The sequence below is a fragment of the Corella eumyota genome, chromosome 2, assembly GCF_963082875.1.
Source record: "Corella eumyota chromosome 2, kaCorEumy4.1, whole genome shotgun sequence".
Classification (NCBI taxonomy): domain Eukaryota; kingdom Metazoa; phylum Chordata; class Ascidiacea; order Phlebobranchia; family Corellidae; genus Corella; species Corella eumyota.
Window position 1 is genome coordinate 9,829,875 of NC_137491.1, and position 13,890 is coordinate 9,843,764.

Genomic DNA, 13,890 nt, shown 5'->3' on the forward strand with positions numbered 1-13,890 from the left:
TTGTAGTCGTAATCGTTAATGTAGGATACAAATAATATAGCTATATATAATCAAAAAATGATTTATTTCATTATGAAAATAGTCAATTTTTTAATAACAATTTAAGGTCAAAAAATTTCATAAGCAAAATATATAGTAATATATTTAATGATAATTTAAATGGAAATAACACTTATATTATATGCTGTGAAGGCACAAGTGGCTAAAAATCAAACAACAACATTAGTATTTATCTTTGGAAAACAAAACTATGGGGGCAGTTTAATTATTAAATTATAACCTAAGGAATTAAAAAATAATTTTGATTAAAAATAAGCGCTTTTATGAATTATGCCTTCACCAAAAATATTTGCAAGATGGCGATTATAATTTCGAATCATTATAAGCAAAAATGTTTAAGAGAAAATAACAAAACAAGCAAAAAATAACTGACATTTAGGTAAAATACTTCTTAGGACGATTCGCACCATTTTAACACACTTCTAAGAACAACAACATGACATTATGACGTCATAATTAAATACATGTTCTGTTAGAAAGTCACTTAAAGAAGCTAGTTTATGATGACATAGAAAAAGTCAAATAAATTTGTAGTAAAAACTTCGTTCATGCTTAAATGCTTAAGAAAGTTAACTAAATAAAGAATTTTTTTTTATTCAGTAAAAAGGAGTTTGAATGTTGATTTAGTTAAGAGCTTTTAGATATGGTTTTACAGAGTTCGTACATTTTTGATTTTTAGTTAAGTACATAATAAAATAATTTAAAAAAATATTTTTCTTAAAACTTGAAATGGAAAAACTCAAAATGTATAGTTCTAATAACACCCTTAAATCACCAGTTACAATGCCTCCGTTTGTTTTGCAACACTGAACACTTTATACAAGACATTGACATTTTCTTTATAAATTTGTTTAAATTAAAATAGAGAATTTGAAACCGAAAAAAACAAAAATGTCCTTGAGTAACCCCCTTTTCTTTTATAGACACTAGAAAATATCGAATTTCAAGGAAGTTGAAAGGTTTCCTTATATTTAAAATTCCTTCAAAACTTTAATAAAATAAAAATTTTGCAACATCGCAGAATAAAATCCGCAAAACAAATAGGACCAGAATTTTGATTTTGATTAAGTGCTATTTTTCTACAAGTCTGATTTTTTTGGAAATTATTGAATGTTTTCATCACGTGGTAGATTATAAGGATTGAAAACTGGCAGAAATTGATAACTGCAAAACCAATATTGTAACGTCATCAATACAGAGATGTGACGTCATCATTAGCTTCACAAAGACAGAAAAAAATGCATTTAGAAGTATATTTATTTATGCGATGACATTATACCATTATTGGAAGTGACGTCATATTTCAACCAGAATGACGTCATTAACTTGTATTATACCCGCCTTACCGACCCAACAAAGCATGACCTCATTTTTTAGTTTTGACGATGTCATCTTTTAAGCGATGTGACGTCATCGGTTTGATATGAGGTGGTAGGTTGGTCGTAGTTGTTATGTTGAGCATGCAATCTGGCACATCTTCTCTCACATCTCGGGCAATCTGCTTGATCGGTTAAACAATTCTAAAAAAAAACAAAAAAATTAAAAATAACAATATTTTTTAATATTTTTGATCTTTAATAATATTTTTTGATCTCTTTTCAGAACTATATAAAATTTCCCTAAACCTTCCCAAACAAACGAACCTGTTGGTCAAAATATATCTTATTTAAAACGTGTTGATATTTAAAAATGTTTTAATTTTCTGTTAAATTCTAAGCAAAAGTGTTGATGCAGTCTTTGCACAAAATTCTTGTTTTATATTTTAAAGAAAGTGTCCATAAAAAACAGTTTAAAATTAAGATTAATTTCATCGTCATTTACTCAAAGCTCCACAAAAGTAAATTCCAATTTCTATTGTTCTACGTCATCACAACGCCCGAAGTTTAAACACGTGACGTCACGAGTATACACGGAGATGAGGTGCGCTCTTACCACGTGACCAAAATCAATTTAATAATTGATTGTTAAATAAATAAATGTGAGATTTTTGCGAAGCTATTTTTACGCTCACAATTTTCTTTGAATAATAAAAGAAATTGTTGACGTTTTATACAATTATGACGTCATAATGTTCACCTTGTGGAAGACTCCTTTGCACAAATCACACTGCGTTGTTTTTTCACTTTCAAATGCGAATATAATCTAAAAAAAGTCAAAAAAATATTCAGTTGGTTTTCAAAATGTAAACTTTACATTATTTGATTCACAATTTAAAGCTATGGCATTTTGTTGAACTTATATTATAAAGCCTAACGGATTAGTCGCGTGCTCTTTTATTTTTGAAATCTACAAAAACAAAACGTGATTCATTGGCAAAATATTATATTAAAAAGTGTTATGAAATTTTATTTGTCCAGACAATGTACGTAATGACGCGTTGTTAGTCTATCTAACATTAACAACAATAGACTTGGGCGTGATCCATCTAAACATCAGGTATACACAGATCTAACCCTATCAACCAGATATACAAAGATGGTTGCTCCGCTGCGCCAACCGACGGTTGGAATATTTCAGAAATTTTACTAATTTTTTAACTTTTTCTACCTCGTCTTTTTTGCATATTTCGCATAGGAATCCTTTTGCCATACAAAGTTCACAGGAGGTCACATGACCTGACCCATAGTTAACCATATTGTTGATAATGTCATATAGGTCACCATCTTGAACTTTGTAGAGGTCATGAGGTGAAAATAAGTGGGGGTCTTCCATCATGTAATAATGGCCTTTTAATCTAGAGTGTCAAATTGCAAAGTTATTTTTAAAATTTTTCAAAATATTTTTGATGTTAATTTTATTTTTTTTCCAAGCTAAAACATAAATTATTTTACCTTTTACTAAGTTGTCCTGGTTTAATTCTACTGCAGGTCTTAAGGTAAGGTTGCATTTGATGAAGCTTTTGTCTCAGTGGCAAGAGTTTTTTAAGTTGTGATAAATGTCTGTATGCATTTGGATTGACTTCTTCCATGTTAATACAAGGTTCTCTCCACATTTGGGTCAAAAATTTGCGAGACCTTTAAAGCAATGAAAAAAAAAAAAATTTTAGATTTTAAGTTTGCTTATTTTAAATTTTAAGAAAAAAAATTACAGATTTGATTAAAAAAATAAAAATATAAATATATCTTAAAAAGTAACCTAAAATATTATTTTAACATAACATTTGTGTTGTTTAAAAAAATGGAAAAATTAAATAATAGCAATTATTTAAAAATAAATACAAGCTCAATTCAACAAACCTGTTGGCCACTTTATGTCTCCTGAAGTCCCAATTATGAACCATTCTGGCTGGTATAAAATGTTCCTCATTACTATGACATTGGTGGCAGTAATACATTCCTGTGTAGTTGCATAACCTTGGTTGACCGTATATTATACCTGGAAAAAGAAATAAAATTCATTAAAAGAATTTGTCCAGAATTGATCTGAAAAATCAACACAAAATTTTATCACAAACGACTAAAAAATTCCAAACAATATCAAAACATTAACAAAAAACAACAATCAATAAGTTAATCTACCAATAGGTGAGGCACAGTCAGCACATTTATAAGTTTGAGCATCAAGTCCTTTTTCATTGGCTATCCTAGTCAGGTGACTTGTCATGGTTGAATGCCAGCTTGTGTTAGTTTCGTTACTTAGCAAGTGGTCTAAAAAATTGTTAACATAAAAAAATTTATATAAAAAAGTTTTTTATTAAAGAAAAACAAAAAAAAGAGTTAACATTTAGTAAATGTCGGAATTTTTTTTAAAATTCTGACCCATTGGGCAATTAGAATATTATTGATTATAATTGTCTTATGATTATTCTGCCGATAGATTTCTGCCACAAAAGTTTATACTGTCAATGTTGCTTCACCAAGGGGTGATACAGCATGGAAGCAGTGGGAATTGAACCTATGACCTCACATAGTGAAGCAAATTGTTCTAACCACTACTTCGGAAGGTACATTTTTCGACTTACCAGGTAGTAGATCAGAATTTTCCAGAACTTCAAAAGTGTTGCTGTCGGGTGAATCCCCTAATCTAACATCAGCCTCAGTTTGTAAAATTTTTGCCGAGTTAACAGTTTCTTGTAAAACTGTTGCCCATTCTCGAAGTATTTCCCTGCTCTGGGCCGCAAGTTGGTGGCTAGTTCCATTTGCCATTACAAATCTAAAAATTAAAGAAATATATATTTGTTTAAATAAAACAAATGATGTTAGTGAATTTTATAGACGGCGCAGTGGTAATCTCTTTAAATAAAACATTAAATTAATTTCAAAAGGCATCTAAAATTAAAAATTAGTTTTAAGGATAAGATAATTTTAAAGCAATTTATAAGTTCAACATTTTATTGATCTACTTTATTTTAAGATGATAATAATCTGCTAATTAGATTTTAAGCTTACCTTAAATTATTATTATTACCAATTTATTAACGACACTTTTACATGCCAACAGTGGGATTTAAACTCGAGGCTTGGTTTTAATAAAATTTTAATTTTTGGAAATTTTGACTTACTTTATGCTTTTGTTTTTGTGAATATCAGAATCGTTTATTAATTTAATATCTTTGAGAAATAGTTTCTCCAATCTTTCTTCACAGGATTTATCTAAATAAAAATAACAAAAAATTAAAAAATTGTAAAACAATCTATAATAAAACAGCAAAAAAAATAATAAAAACTGAAAGAAGATGTTTAATATTTATTAAGTTTGATAACCTAATAAACTAACAATAAGCAAGGGACATTTTTACTTATTAAAATTAAACTAATATAAATATTTTAACATTACCTTTATAATAAGTTAAAGATTCTGAAGTTAATATAAACCATCTTGTTCTCCAGAATAATAAATTATCTTTCTTTTGTAAATAGTCATCTTTTATTCTGCAAAAAATAAAAATTTTTAAAAATTATAAATTTTAATAAAAACAAAACATGAAATTTTTATAAACAGAAAATATTTTTTTTACATTTTTCGAGGTTGTGGCGTTACTTCCAAAACATTATTGAAATTATTTGAATCAGGAGTTGATGACCTCATCGGTGGTGATGTCACAGGTGGGGTTACAGCCTTTGTGAGGTCATCGCTGTTGTGGTCAGCAGGTTTATTGTCAGATGACCAACCAACTGCACACAGTAAACTATTTCCATAACCTGAAAATATTTAAGAAAAATGAATAAAAAAATGGATTGAATAAAATATATAATAAATACAGAATTTAATTTATTAAATTGCATTAACATATTAAATAAAGTAATTCTTTACATAAACTTAAATTTTGTTATAACTTCTGATAATTAAAATTTAGTGATTATTTTTTTTAACAGAAGTTAGGCAAAAAATAACCATAAACATTCAAAAATAACAAAACTGTTAATAACAGTTTTTAGAAAATTCTAATTTTAATTTAAACAATTTTTTTAATATAAAGTTAATTAAAAAAAATAAAAACCTATTAAAAATATTTTAAATTAAAAAAAATGTTAACTTACTTCCTTTGCCAGGTGTACACGAAAACGGATTCTCGCTGCTTTCCTCGTTCCTTGATGATGTCATCGATGATGTCATATGTGAGTTTGCATAAATGTCAACTTCCTCGGTAAGTGTTGAATCCGACATCTGGGTCCGGGGTGAGAGTGGAGTATCAGGGAAATCCCCTGTTTCTTGGGTTGTGTTTTGTTCTTCGTCGTGTTCTAGTAATTCAGGCAACCTTAAAAAAAAAAAATTTTAATAATTTTAAGGAAAACTAAAAAAATTTACTTAAAAGTCTAAAATTAAATAAGTTAAAAATTATTTTTAAAATCCATAGGCCTAAAATGTTGCAATTTTAAAACAAATAAAAAACAGGAAGTAAAAAATGAAAATACAATGAGATTCTATTTTTTTGACTCACTAAAAATAAAATTGACTTTATGGTCCCAATTAAAATAACCTTATAAAAATAAACTTTCCACTTTATTTGTGTGCAGAAGGAAACAATACAGTGTTGCAATTAAATATTAAAATACAAGTCAGGTGAATTTAGATGCCACGTGCAAATTGCACCATCGTTTATTGTTTTAAAAATTATTATTTATTTTGTCGGGTTGCAATATTTAATTTTAGTTGCAAAATATTAATAAAAACCTTACTTGTTTAGTTTACTTATTTAAATTATGTTCAGTTTTAAAAATTGATTTGCAATTCAAATTTAAGATAAATAAAACTATTTTTGTATACACAGATTATGTAAACAGTTTTTAAACTGAGGGATGGTGTTAAAATGTAAACATATTGCAAGCCTTGCTTGGGCTCAAGGTTTAAATGGCTTTAACATGGTAATAACATAACTTTAGATGTAAAAATATGTTAGTAAGTACTTGATAAGGTTGTTATGTAAATAAACAAAATTACCTTGAATCCATTTCTAGTAGAAAATCTGGGTTCATCATATCGTCAACTGAAGCTAGATTCTTCCCGGATTTTACTTCTTCTTCTTTATTATTATTATTTTCATTTCGATCTTCCTCTATATCATCAATTTCAACAAGTCTTTGTTCGTCGTGATTATTAAAACTTAACTCGGTCGGATTTTTTTGTGGTATTCCACCGTTTTTGTTTTCGATATTATTCAATAAATAAGTGGGGGTTGAAGATAAAAGTTTTGAAGCGGAAGCAGATCGACTGAGTTTCTCGGATTTAAGGGTTGAGGTAATACTCGGTTTTCGAGTGGATCTGATAATTTCATTTTTGGCATCAACATACTGGTCCTATAAAATCAAAAAAAAAACAGTTTAAAAGTAATCACAAAGATTTCATGTATATATAGACGTTATTAATTAAATGTATAATCAGTTAAGATACCGTTTACAAATAAGAATTTGGTATCAATTTTATATGCTGCAAATGAAACTAATTAAGGCCTAACACACACCAAAAAAAAATTATTAAAAACAATTTCAAAAAAAAAGGCTTTTATAAAGCGTAAAAAAAACCAACAACAAAAAAATCATTGCAATGTATAAAATACATTTTATGAAATATCATTCTTTAAATATATGTTTCTACTTTTTTATTTATTATCAATAACTTACAGAACTTGAAGTTTCACTTAGAGTTGGGCTACGTGGAGTGTTGGAACTTATACTGTTGGTTCTACTCGTGTTTCTCTCGTATCCATTACTTAAGTTAGAACTTAAACTTCCAATCGAGCCCCAGGATCCATTTAAGCGACCAAGATCCACAGACTGAAATAAAAATATTTTTAAAAATTATTCGGTAAAAAAAAAAAAAAATTTTTTTTACTATTTCTTAAAAATGTTTTAAACCACAATAGCAACTTAAAATAAAATAGAATTAAACTAATTCTTACTATTTAACACAGTAGGCAATAAATCAAAATGAGCCATAAAATATTTGTTAAAAATGTGTCACAACATTATTTTGTTATTTTATATTTAATTTTAAAGATTTTATATGTAAAAACATGTTTGTGTGGAAAAATTTATTTTTGTTGTTTTAAAAATCTGAATCAAACAAAGCGAGAGGTTATCTAAGTTGTAACACTTAAGATATTTACTGACCTAATTACATCATTAACAGCTTATCAGGTTTAAAACTATATATACCACATAACAAGAATACAAGTTAACTAATTATAGATTTTAAACTATGTGCTTATACTTATAATATGTTTATTGTAATAATATATTTAATATAAATGTATACAAACATCTTATAAAAATATTAACAATAAAATAAATCTAAAAAAAAATTAAAAACATAATTTTTTTGTTAATTTTTACTTGGATTCTGAGCGATCTTTTCCTTCTTCTTTTTACTAGATGTCTTCTGTGTACAACTCCTCCATCCTTCTCCTCTCTCCTTCCACATTTTTCCTTGGAAGAGCAAGCAGGAGCAAGTCCTGCATCCGGAATAACTTCGACTAGGTTTGAATCTTCTTGGACTAAAAATTCAAAAAAGTCAATTTACAACTAAAGTTAAAAATTAACGCAGCTGAGAATTTCAGCAGTTTTTAAGTAAGTCCATTGACACTATATTTTAATAAAACAAAACTAATTGTAGAAAAAATCAATGTAAATATATTATTTATACCAATTTTTTTCTAAAAATGTGAATATTAACTGAATACTTTGCAATTTTTAATTTAAAAAGTATCACTTTAGTTGCTTACCAGAGGGGGGTAGAACATGAATTGCAGGAGGTAGTGAATTACTTATAATGGAAGCTACACTGTAAACAAAAATAAAAACACATTTGTTCAGTTTTCCATGCATTACAAAAGCCTGATTTGCTTATTACATTACAAAATAATGAAAATCCTACAAAAAATAAATACCTTCCAGTTGGGGAGGGAGGTAGGGCAAGCGAGAAGGACATCAGACTCTCGCGTCGACTTTCATCTGAGTTGGATGTTGAAGAAGATTTTCTGGAGGCTACATCAATTGGGAAGTTCTTTGGTCGTAACCATGACGACGATGTCGTGGAGCGAGATTTTGACCCATTGTTGTTGTCAGAAAATGCTCTGAAAAATATATTCCTTTAATTAAAAAAAATTTTATAGTTAAAAAAATACAATTTTTTAATGACAACGGGTATGCTTCTTATGAAAGTCAAAAATAATAAATTAAATAATTTATTTTTTTTTAGTTTGTGTACATATGTTTGCTTTTTATTTACAAAGTGGGTTTCCTGATTAATTAAAATTTAAAATATGATTATAATCTAATGACCATACATTTTAAAAACAAAACACTTTAATTTATTCAAAATAAACTATCAATAGAAAAAATATAAATAAATTCCAATTAGTACATTTTAAAAATGAAATTTTACACAACAAAAAAATTTTTGAATAGAACAAAAAACTTTTGGTAATTCTAAATTGTAAATGCAATTAAACAAACAAAGTTCACCTACTTTTTAGATAAACTAGGTGCAATTATTCCAGCAATTTCTAAAGGAGTTCTCGTCCACGAATTTAAAACAGAAGAATTAAAACTGAGCTGAAAATTAAGACTTTCGGCGCCTTGCAAATATCTCAGAAATATGTCAGCCTACACAAATATTTGAACAGGTTAGAAAACTATCTTTTTGCATAAAGTAAATATTTAAATGACATTAAAACAATATTAACTTATAATTTTAATCAATTTCATACCTTGATTAATTGTTAAAGTTATTAATATTTTTTTTTAATTCCCAAAACTAAACAAATAGAGGTGTGGTGGGCCAAACATTATGGATTTACAATTCTAATACTTAAAAACCTAATTTACAACAAATAAAGAAACAAATAACAAAAAAAACAATAAAAAATTGAAATAATTCCCAAAATACCTGTTCAGGGTCGTTAAACAGAGCATAAGGTAGATAATAATGATTTAACGTTGTTTTATATTCCGAAGTTAAAAGAAGAGAAGATAAATATGAGGATAAAGCTGCATCGTTTAACGCAAGTCTTAACCATGCACGACATCGTCCTATACTAGTTTTAATCCAGTTTAATTTTCGAACCTAAATATAAAAAAAATTAAAAACAACAAATATAAAAGCTTAAGATGCTTAACAAAAAAAAATCATTTATTTTTTTTTTTTACTCATTTCCTTTTTTATAAAAAAAACAATGACCTTAAAGACAAAAAAAACACTAACCTCAATGACTAAAAGCCATTGGTCATATACAAGAGCAAATATTGTAAAAAAAAAATTGTGTATTTTTTAGTAACTGCAAATTCCAATCATATTAACGCTAATGATAAACAAAAAATTAACCATACTAATATTTATATGAAGGTATAAGCTATTAACAGATTAAGTTGTCAACATGATGACAATTGTTTACCTGTGTTAGGCTATCTTTATGACCAATCTTCACTATTAAATTCCAAAATTGGGGTTTATATAATTCACCATCCTTCCTTTTGTCATAGTAACTTAACTGTTTATATTTAAAAATTAGTAAAAAATAAAAATTGTATATAATTCAACAGTTCTCAACATATTTATGATTTTGATACTTTTAGCAAAATTTAGTTGATGTTTTTTTATGATCTTACTATAATGAAAGTAATTATATGTGTTTGCTATTTTACACACTCGTAAAAAACACAACATATAATTAAATAAACTTTTGTTTAAATTATTTTACATTGGCATTTTATATAAAATAATACAAATATTGAATCTTATATAATGTTTACAATTTGAACAATTTGTGTAAAACTACCTTTAATCCATGAACAAATGCAGCTTCAATTACAGAAATAAATTGAGAAGCAACATCACTGTCAGATTGAACACTAGGGGCACTTTCAACCTTTTGAGCAATCTCGTGTTGCAACAGTTTAACACTTGATGACAAATTCTAGAAAATAATATTAAAGTTTGTTTAGTTTATTTCCTTATTGTACTGTACTATCTTGATCCAACCTTGTAACACTAAAAACAATAACAATCCACTTATCAGTATCAAATTACAAAAAAAAACTTACTCAAAGCCAGGACATAATACTACAATAACAATTACCTTGTAAAAATGATTAGTTATTTTCAAGAATAAAATTTTAAAAATCAAAACTTTTACTAAATATACAAAAAAATGCTTTCAAACCTCATTTATTTCCTTTTTTAAAGTTTTATGTTGTTCTATTAATTTCATTTTGATAGCTTCATAAACCAAACTTTAAAATTAAGTCATTCTAAACAAATACAGGTACTATAAGTAATGTAATATGGCTGTGTGTTAACTGTTCAATGATATCTTGTTCCTGTTCCTGTTAAGCATGTATACTAAGAGCTGAATGGGCCTGATAGGGAATATTTTGTCTGTTTATATACTGATTTAGTCAGTCAGTTTGTTGGTGTTTACCATGTGAACTAACTGACAACTAAAAAAGCGATAAATTTAATAATAATAACTGACACTACTAGCAATCTAGTATTTAACAAACGCAAATTATAATTGTCAGATTATAAAACAAGAACAATAACATTCGATTATTTTAGAATAAATTAACGGTATTACTTAACAAATTAGACCTTACCCTTTGATTACATATACCGCTTACGCTGGCACAAAGTCAAAACTTAACGAACCGAGTAATCACAAGTCGTTTTTACGCAACTTACGTCTGTCTGTACATGCATTAGAGATGATTCATTAACATTAAGAAGAAAGGAACTTTGTTTATTTCTACGCTAGAAAATACAGAGTTGCCAAATAACATTTTATTATATAAATTTAGTTCCTTAAATTCTTACGTACGTAATTTTAATAATTTTTATATAGATCGCAGTTAGTAACCGATTTAAAGTCTTTTTTATTGTTTTTCGTAAAAAACAGCATAATATAAGTTCATTCAAATATACTAAATGTGTAGGCAATCCAAAGTTGGCCGGCAGCGTGGTGTAGTGGTAAGAACACTTGCTACACCACACATGAGGTCGTGGGTTCAATCCCCACTGATCTCATGCTGTAGCGCCCTTGAGTAAGGCGCTAGAAACGGTATAAACTCCTGCTGAGCCAGCACTTAATCAGCAGCATAATTACCGGGCAATTATAGTCTCTATAATATCCCAAACTGCCACAGGCAACTCGAGACTGGGTCGGGGTAACTTATGTTACTCTATGTTTAAGTCGCGCATTCGACTTTCCCACATCGAGGATAAAGATATATACAAAAAAAAAAAAAAAAAAGTCATAGTCCCATAGTTTCAGGCTTAATTTTAAAAAATGTGTGTTGCACAAAATTATGAGTAATGCATGTCCTTGCATAAGGCTATGGAGTTTAAGATCAGCCTAAGTTAATCCCTAACATTCATAGTGGGGGCAAACATGTTGAACTCCACTACTTATACCACCATGTAAACTAGGTAGTCCTTCCATGGAAGAAATCTTGAATTTTTGAAAAAATCTGACAAAGGAAATAAATATTTCCATTCTGGCTAAATTTTTACCAATACAAAACCTAGGTCCAATAGAAAATGAAAGAGTTTTGTTAGTAGAGGGCACATATTTTCCTTCTTTTAAATGTCGGCCTGGCAAAAACAGTTCAGGATTCTCCCAAACTTTTGGATCGTTGTTTACTCCCCAAATATTGGACATAATATGTTAAAAATATAGATAACTTCTGTAATTAAAACTAAAATTGATAATATAAAACTTAAATTTTTTAAATATTTTCCCTATACTAATTACTTGGCAACTTAAGATTGCACAAAGTTAACAAACATATATTTATTACATCTGTTCCTTTTGGTATGTGATAACCATCTAATTCAGCAGATTCTGTTGTCATGTGATTTATTCCTAATGGGGATGTGGAAGCAAATCTTAGGACTTCGTCAATAAACGAACAAGTAAAAGGCATTTGGGATTTTAAATTCAAAGTTGCTAATGCATTTTCACCTTTAAAAAGTACAACAAAAAAGTTGTATATAGATATTCAATGTTTAAAATTTAACTCTTGCATTTACCCAACACATTGTCAATTTCATCATAAATATCTTGTTGGCATTCCTTATGTTTAAGAAAGCAAAGAAAAGCCCAATCTAAAGTCTTACTTGATTCAACAATGCCACCCATATACAGATCTCTGGTATAAATTTCAAGTTGTTCATTCTAAAGAGTTATTTATGTTAAAAAATTTAGAAGCAGAAGCATAAATTGAATACTTCTATGAAATTAGTTTCTGTACAACTTCAAATTATAAATAAAAAATTTAATTTAATTTACTGTGAAACTGGTATCGGGGTTGTCCTTTTCCTGCAGTTGTTCATAAATGTAACAATCAATAAAATCTTTCAAGTTGTTTTCATCAAAATTATCCCTGTGTTCCTGTATTATGCTTTTCATTAAATCTGTTTAACAAAAGTAAATAAATGCTTCAAAATTAAAAAATTAAAAATAAAGACACTGGGTATTAGATTTTAAAAATTGTATATATATATCTTTTTTAGATTTAGTTGACCTTTGTATGAAATTTATATAATTATTTACTTGTTAATTGTTATCAATAAAGAATATGGTTAATATTTATAGAATTTAAATTTAAAAAATTTAAATCAGTATATATATAATTTTTTTAAAGTTGTGATAACTATTACCTATTTGTTTCAACATAAACTTGCAAAATCTATCGTTTGCCCCTTTTATTATTGGTAAATGTCGAAATGATGGCATTAAAAATATCAGCATTATTTTCCATAAATCTTCACGATTGCCTAACCTACATAAATTATAAAAAATATTTAAAAGAAATTCTAATATATATTATAAAATTGGATTTAAAATTTCGAGATTTAAAATTTTAATTTAAATTTTAGCACAATGCACAAATATTTCTGTATTCTGAACTGAAAATAAGATTTGATGAAAAACTGGATCCGAGTATTCAAATCTTTTTCCGAAAATAAAACCAGCAATTACATTTCCAGTAAACTTTCTTGTAAATGGCTGTGAATAAATTAAAATATATTGACAGTACAATCAAAATTTAAATTTTATACATAATATACTTCTCCTAAAGAAGAATTTAAAATTACCCCCAACTTACAGTAATATCTATTGGTGTATCCTTCTCTAATTCTAAAAGACTTTTAATAACATAATCCACCTCTTCATTTATAACACCTTCCATCGACGTCTTTCCAAAGCCCAAACTAATTTATTAGGTATATATATTTGTTAAAAAATGGTAGAATAACATACAAAGAATAAAATGTTACCATTTTTAAATGTTAAATACTTCATCTGTTATGTTACCATTTTTAAATTTAAAATACTTCATGTGTGATGTAGCCCTTACATTAGGTTTTAAACAATATTTATTTACCATCTTA

At 27.4% G+C, this 13,890-nt stretch overlaps 3 protein-coding genes across 3 annotated transcripts; all 3 read right to left on the reverse strand.

Annotated features, from left to right (window-relative positions):
• Positions 1-55: 55 nt before the first annotated feature.
• Positions 56-10,903, reverse strand: LOC145742134 (pleckstrin homology domain-containing family M member 1-like). The gene is made up of 21 exons (XM_082559899.1): positions 10,661-10,903; positions 10,277-10,414; positions 9,893-9,988; positions 9,388-9,564; positions 8,968-9,104; positions 8,387-8,572; positions 8,222-8,280; positions 7,833-7,993; positions 7,122-7,274; positions 6,442-6,797; positions 5,541-5,758; positions 5,018-5,201; positions 4,837-4,931; positions 4,562-4,652; positions 4,022-4,212; positions 3,579-3,707; positions 3,297-3,435; positions 2,892-3,074; positions 2,608-2,794; positions 2,137-2,202; positions 56-1,580 (listed from the first exon to the last, which is right to left on the reverse strand). Exons 1-21 carry the CDS (start codon positions 10,706-10,708, stop codon positions 1,449-1,451), a joined length of 3,126 nt encoding a protein of 1,041 aa, XP_082416025.1. The 5' UTR covers positions 10,709-10,903; the 3' UTR covers positions 56-1,448.
• Positions 10,904-11,860: 957 nt separating this feature from the next.
• On the reverse strand, positions 11,861-12,154 carry LOC145742344 (steroid 17-alpha-hydroxylase/17,20 lyase-like). Its single transcript, XM_082560126.1, has one exon. It carries the CDS (start codon positions 12,152-12,154, stop codon positions 11,861-11,863), a length of 294 nt encoding a protein of 97 aa, XP_082416252.1.
• LOC145741805 (cytochrome P450 2D6-like) lies at positions 12,129-13,423 on the reverse strand. The gene is made up of 5 exons (XM_082559463.1): positions 13,406-13,423; positions 13,156-13,277; positions 12,785-12,909; positions 12,526-12,670; positions 12,129-12,457 (listed from the first exon to the last, which is right to left on the reverse strand). Exons 2-5 carry the CDS (start codon positions 13,244-13,246, stop codon positions 12,240-12,242), a joined length of 579 nt encoding a protein of 192 aa, XP_082415589.1. The 5' UTR covers positions 13,247-13,277; positions 13,406-13,423; the 3' UTR covers positions 12,129-12,239.
• Between the last annotated feature and the right edge of the window lie 467 nt (positions 13,424-13,890).

Excerpts from the sequence above, each read along its gene's own strand:
- LOC145742344 (XM_082560126.1), bottom strand. The coding sequence starts at position 12,154 with ATGTCCAATATTTGGGGAGTAAACAACGATCCAAAAGTTTGGGAGAAT.
- LOC145741805 (XM_082559463.1), bottom strand. The coding sequence starts at position 13,246 with ATGCTGATATTTTTAATGCCATCATTTCGACATTTACCAATAATAAAA. Across the intron at positions 12,671-12,784 it reads ACCCCGATACCAGTTTCACA|AATGAACAACTTGAAATTTA; the intron begins GTAAATTAAATT and ends ATAACTCTTTAG. Across the intron at positions 12,458-12,525 it reads TGAAATTGACAATGTGTTGG|GTGAAAATGCATTAGCAACT; the intron begins GTAAATGCAAGA and ends TACTTTTTAAAG.
- LOC145742134 (XM_082559899.1), bottom strand. The coding sequence starts at position 10,708 with ATGAAATTAATAGAACAACATAAAACTTTAAAAAAGGAAATAAATGAG. Across the intron at positions 7,994-8,221 it reads TCATGTTCTACCCCCCTCTG|TCCAAGAAGATTCAAACCTA; the intron begins GTAAGCAACTAA and ends TTGAATTTTTAG. Across the intron at positions 3,708-4,021 it reads AAATTCTGATCTACTACCTG|ACCACTTGCTAAGTAACGAA; the intron begins GTAAGTCGAAAA and ends ACAATTTTTTAG.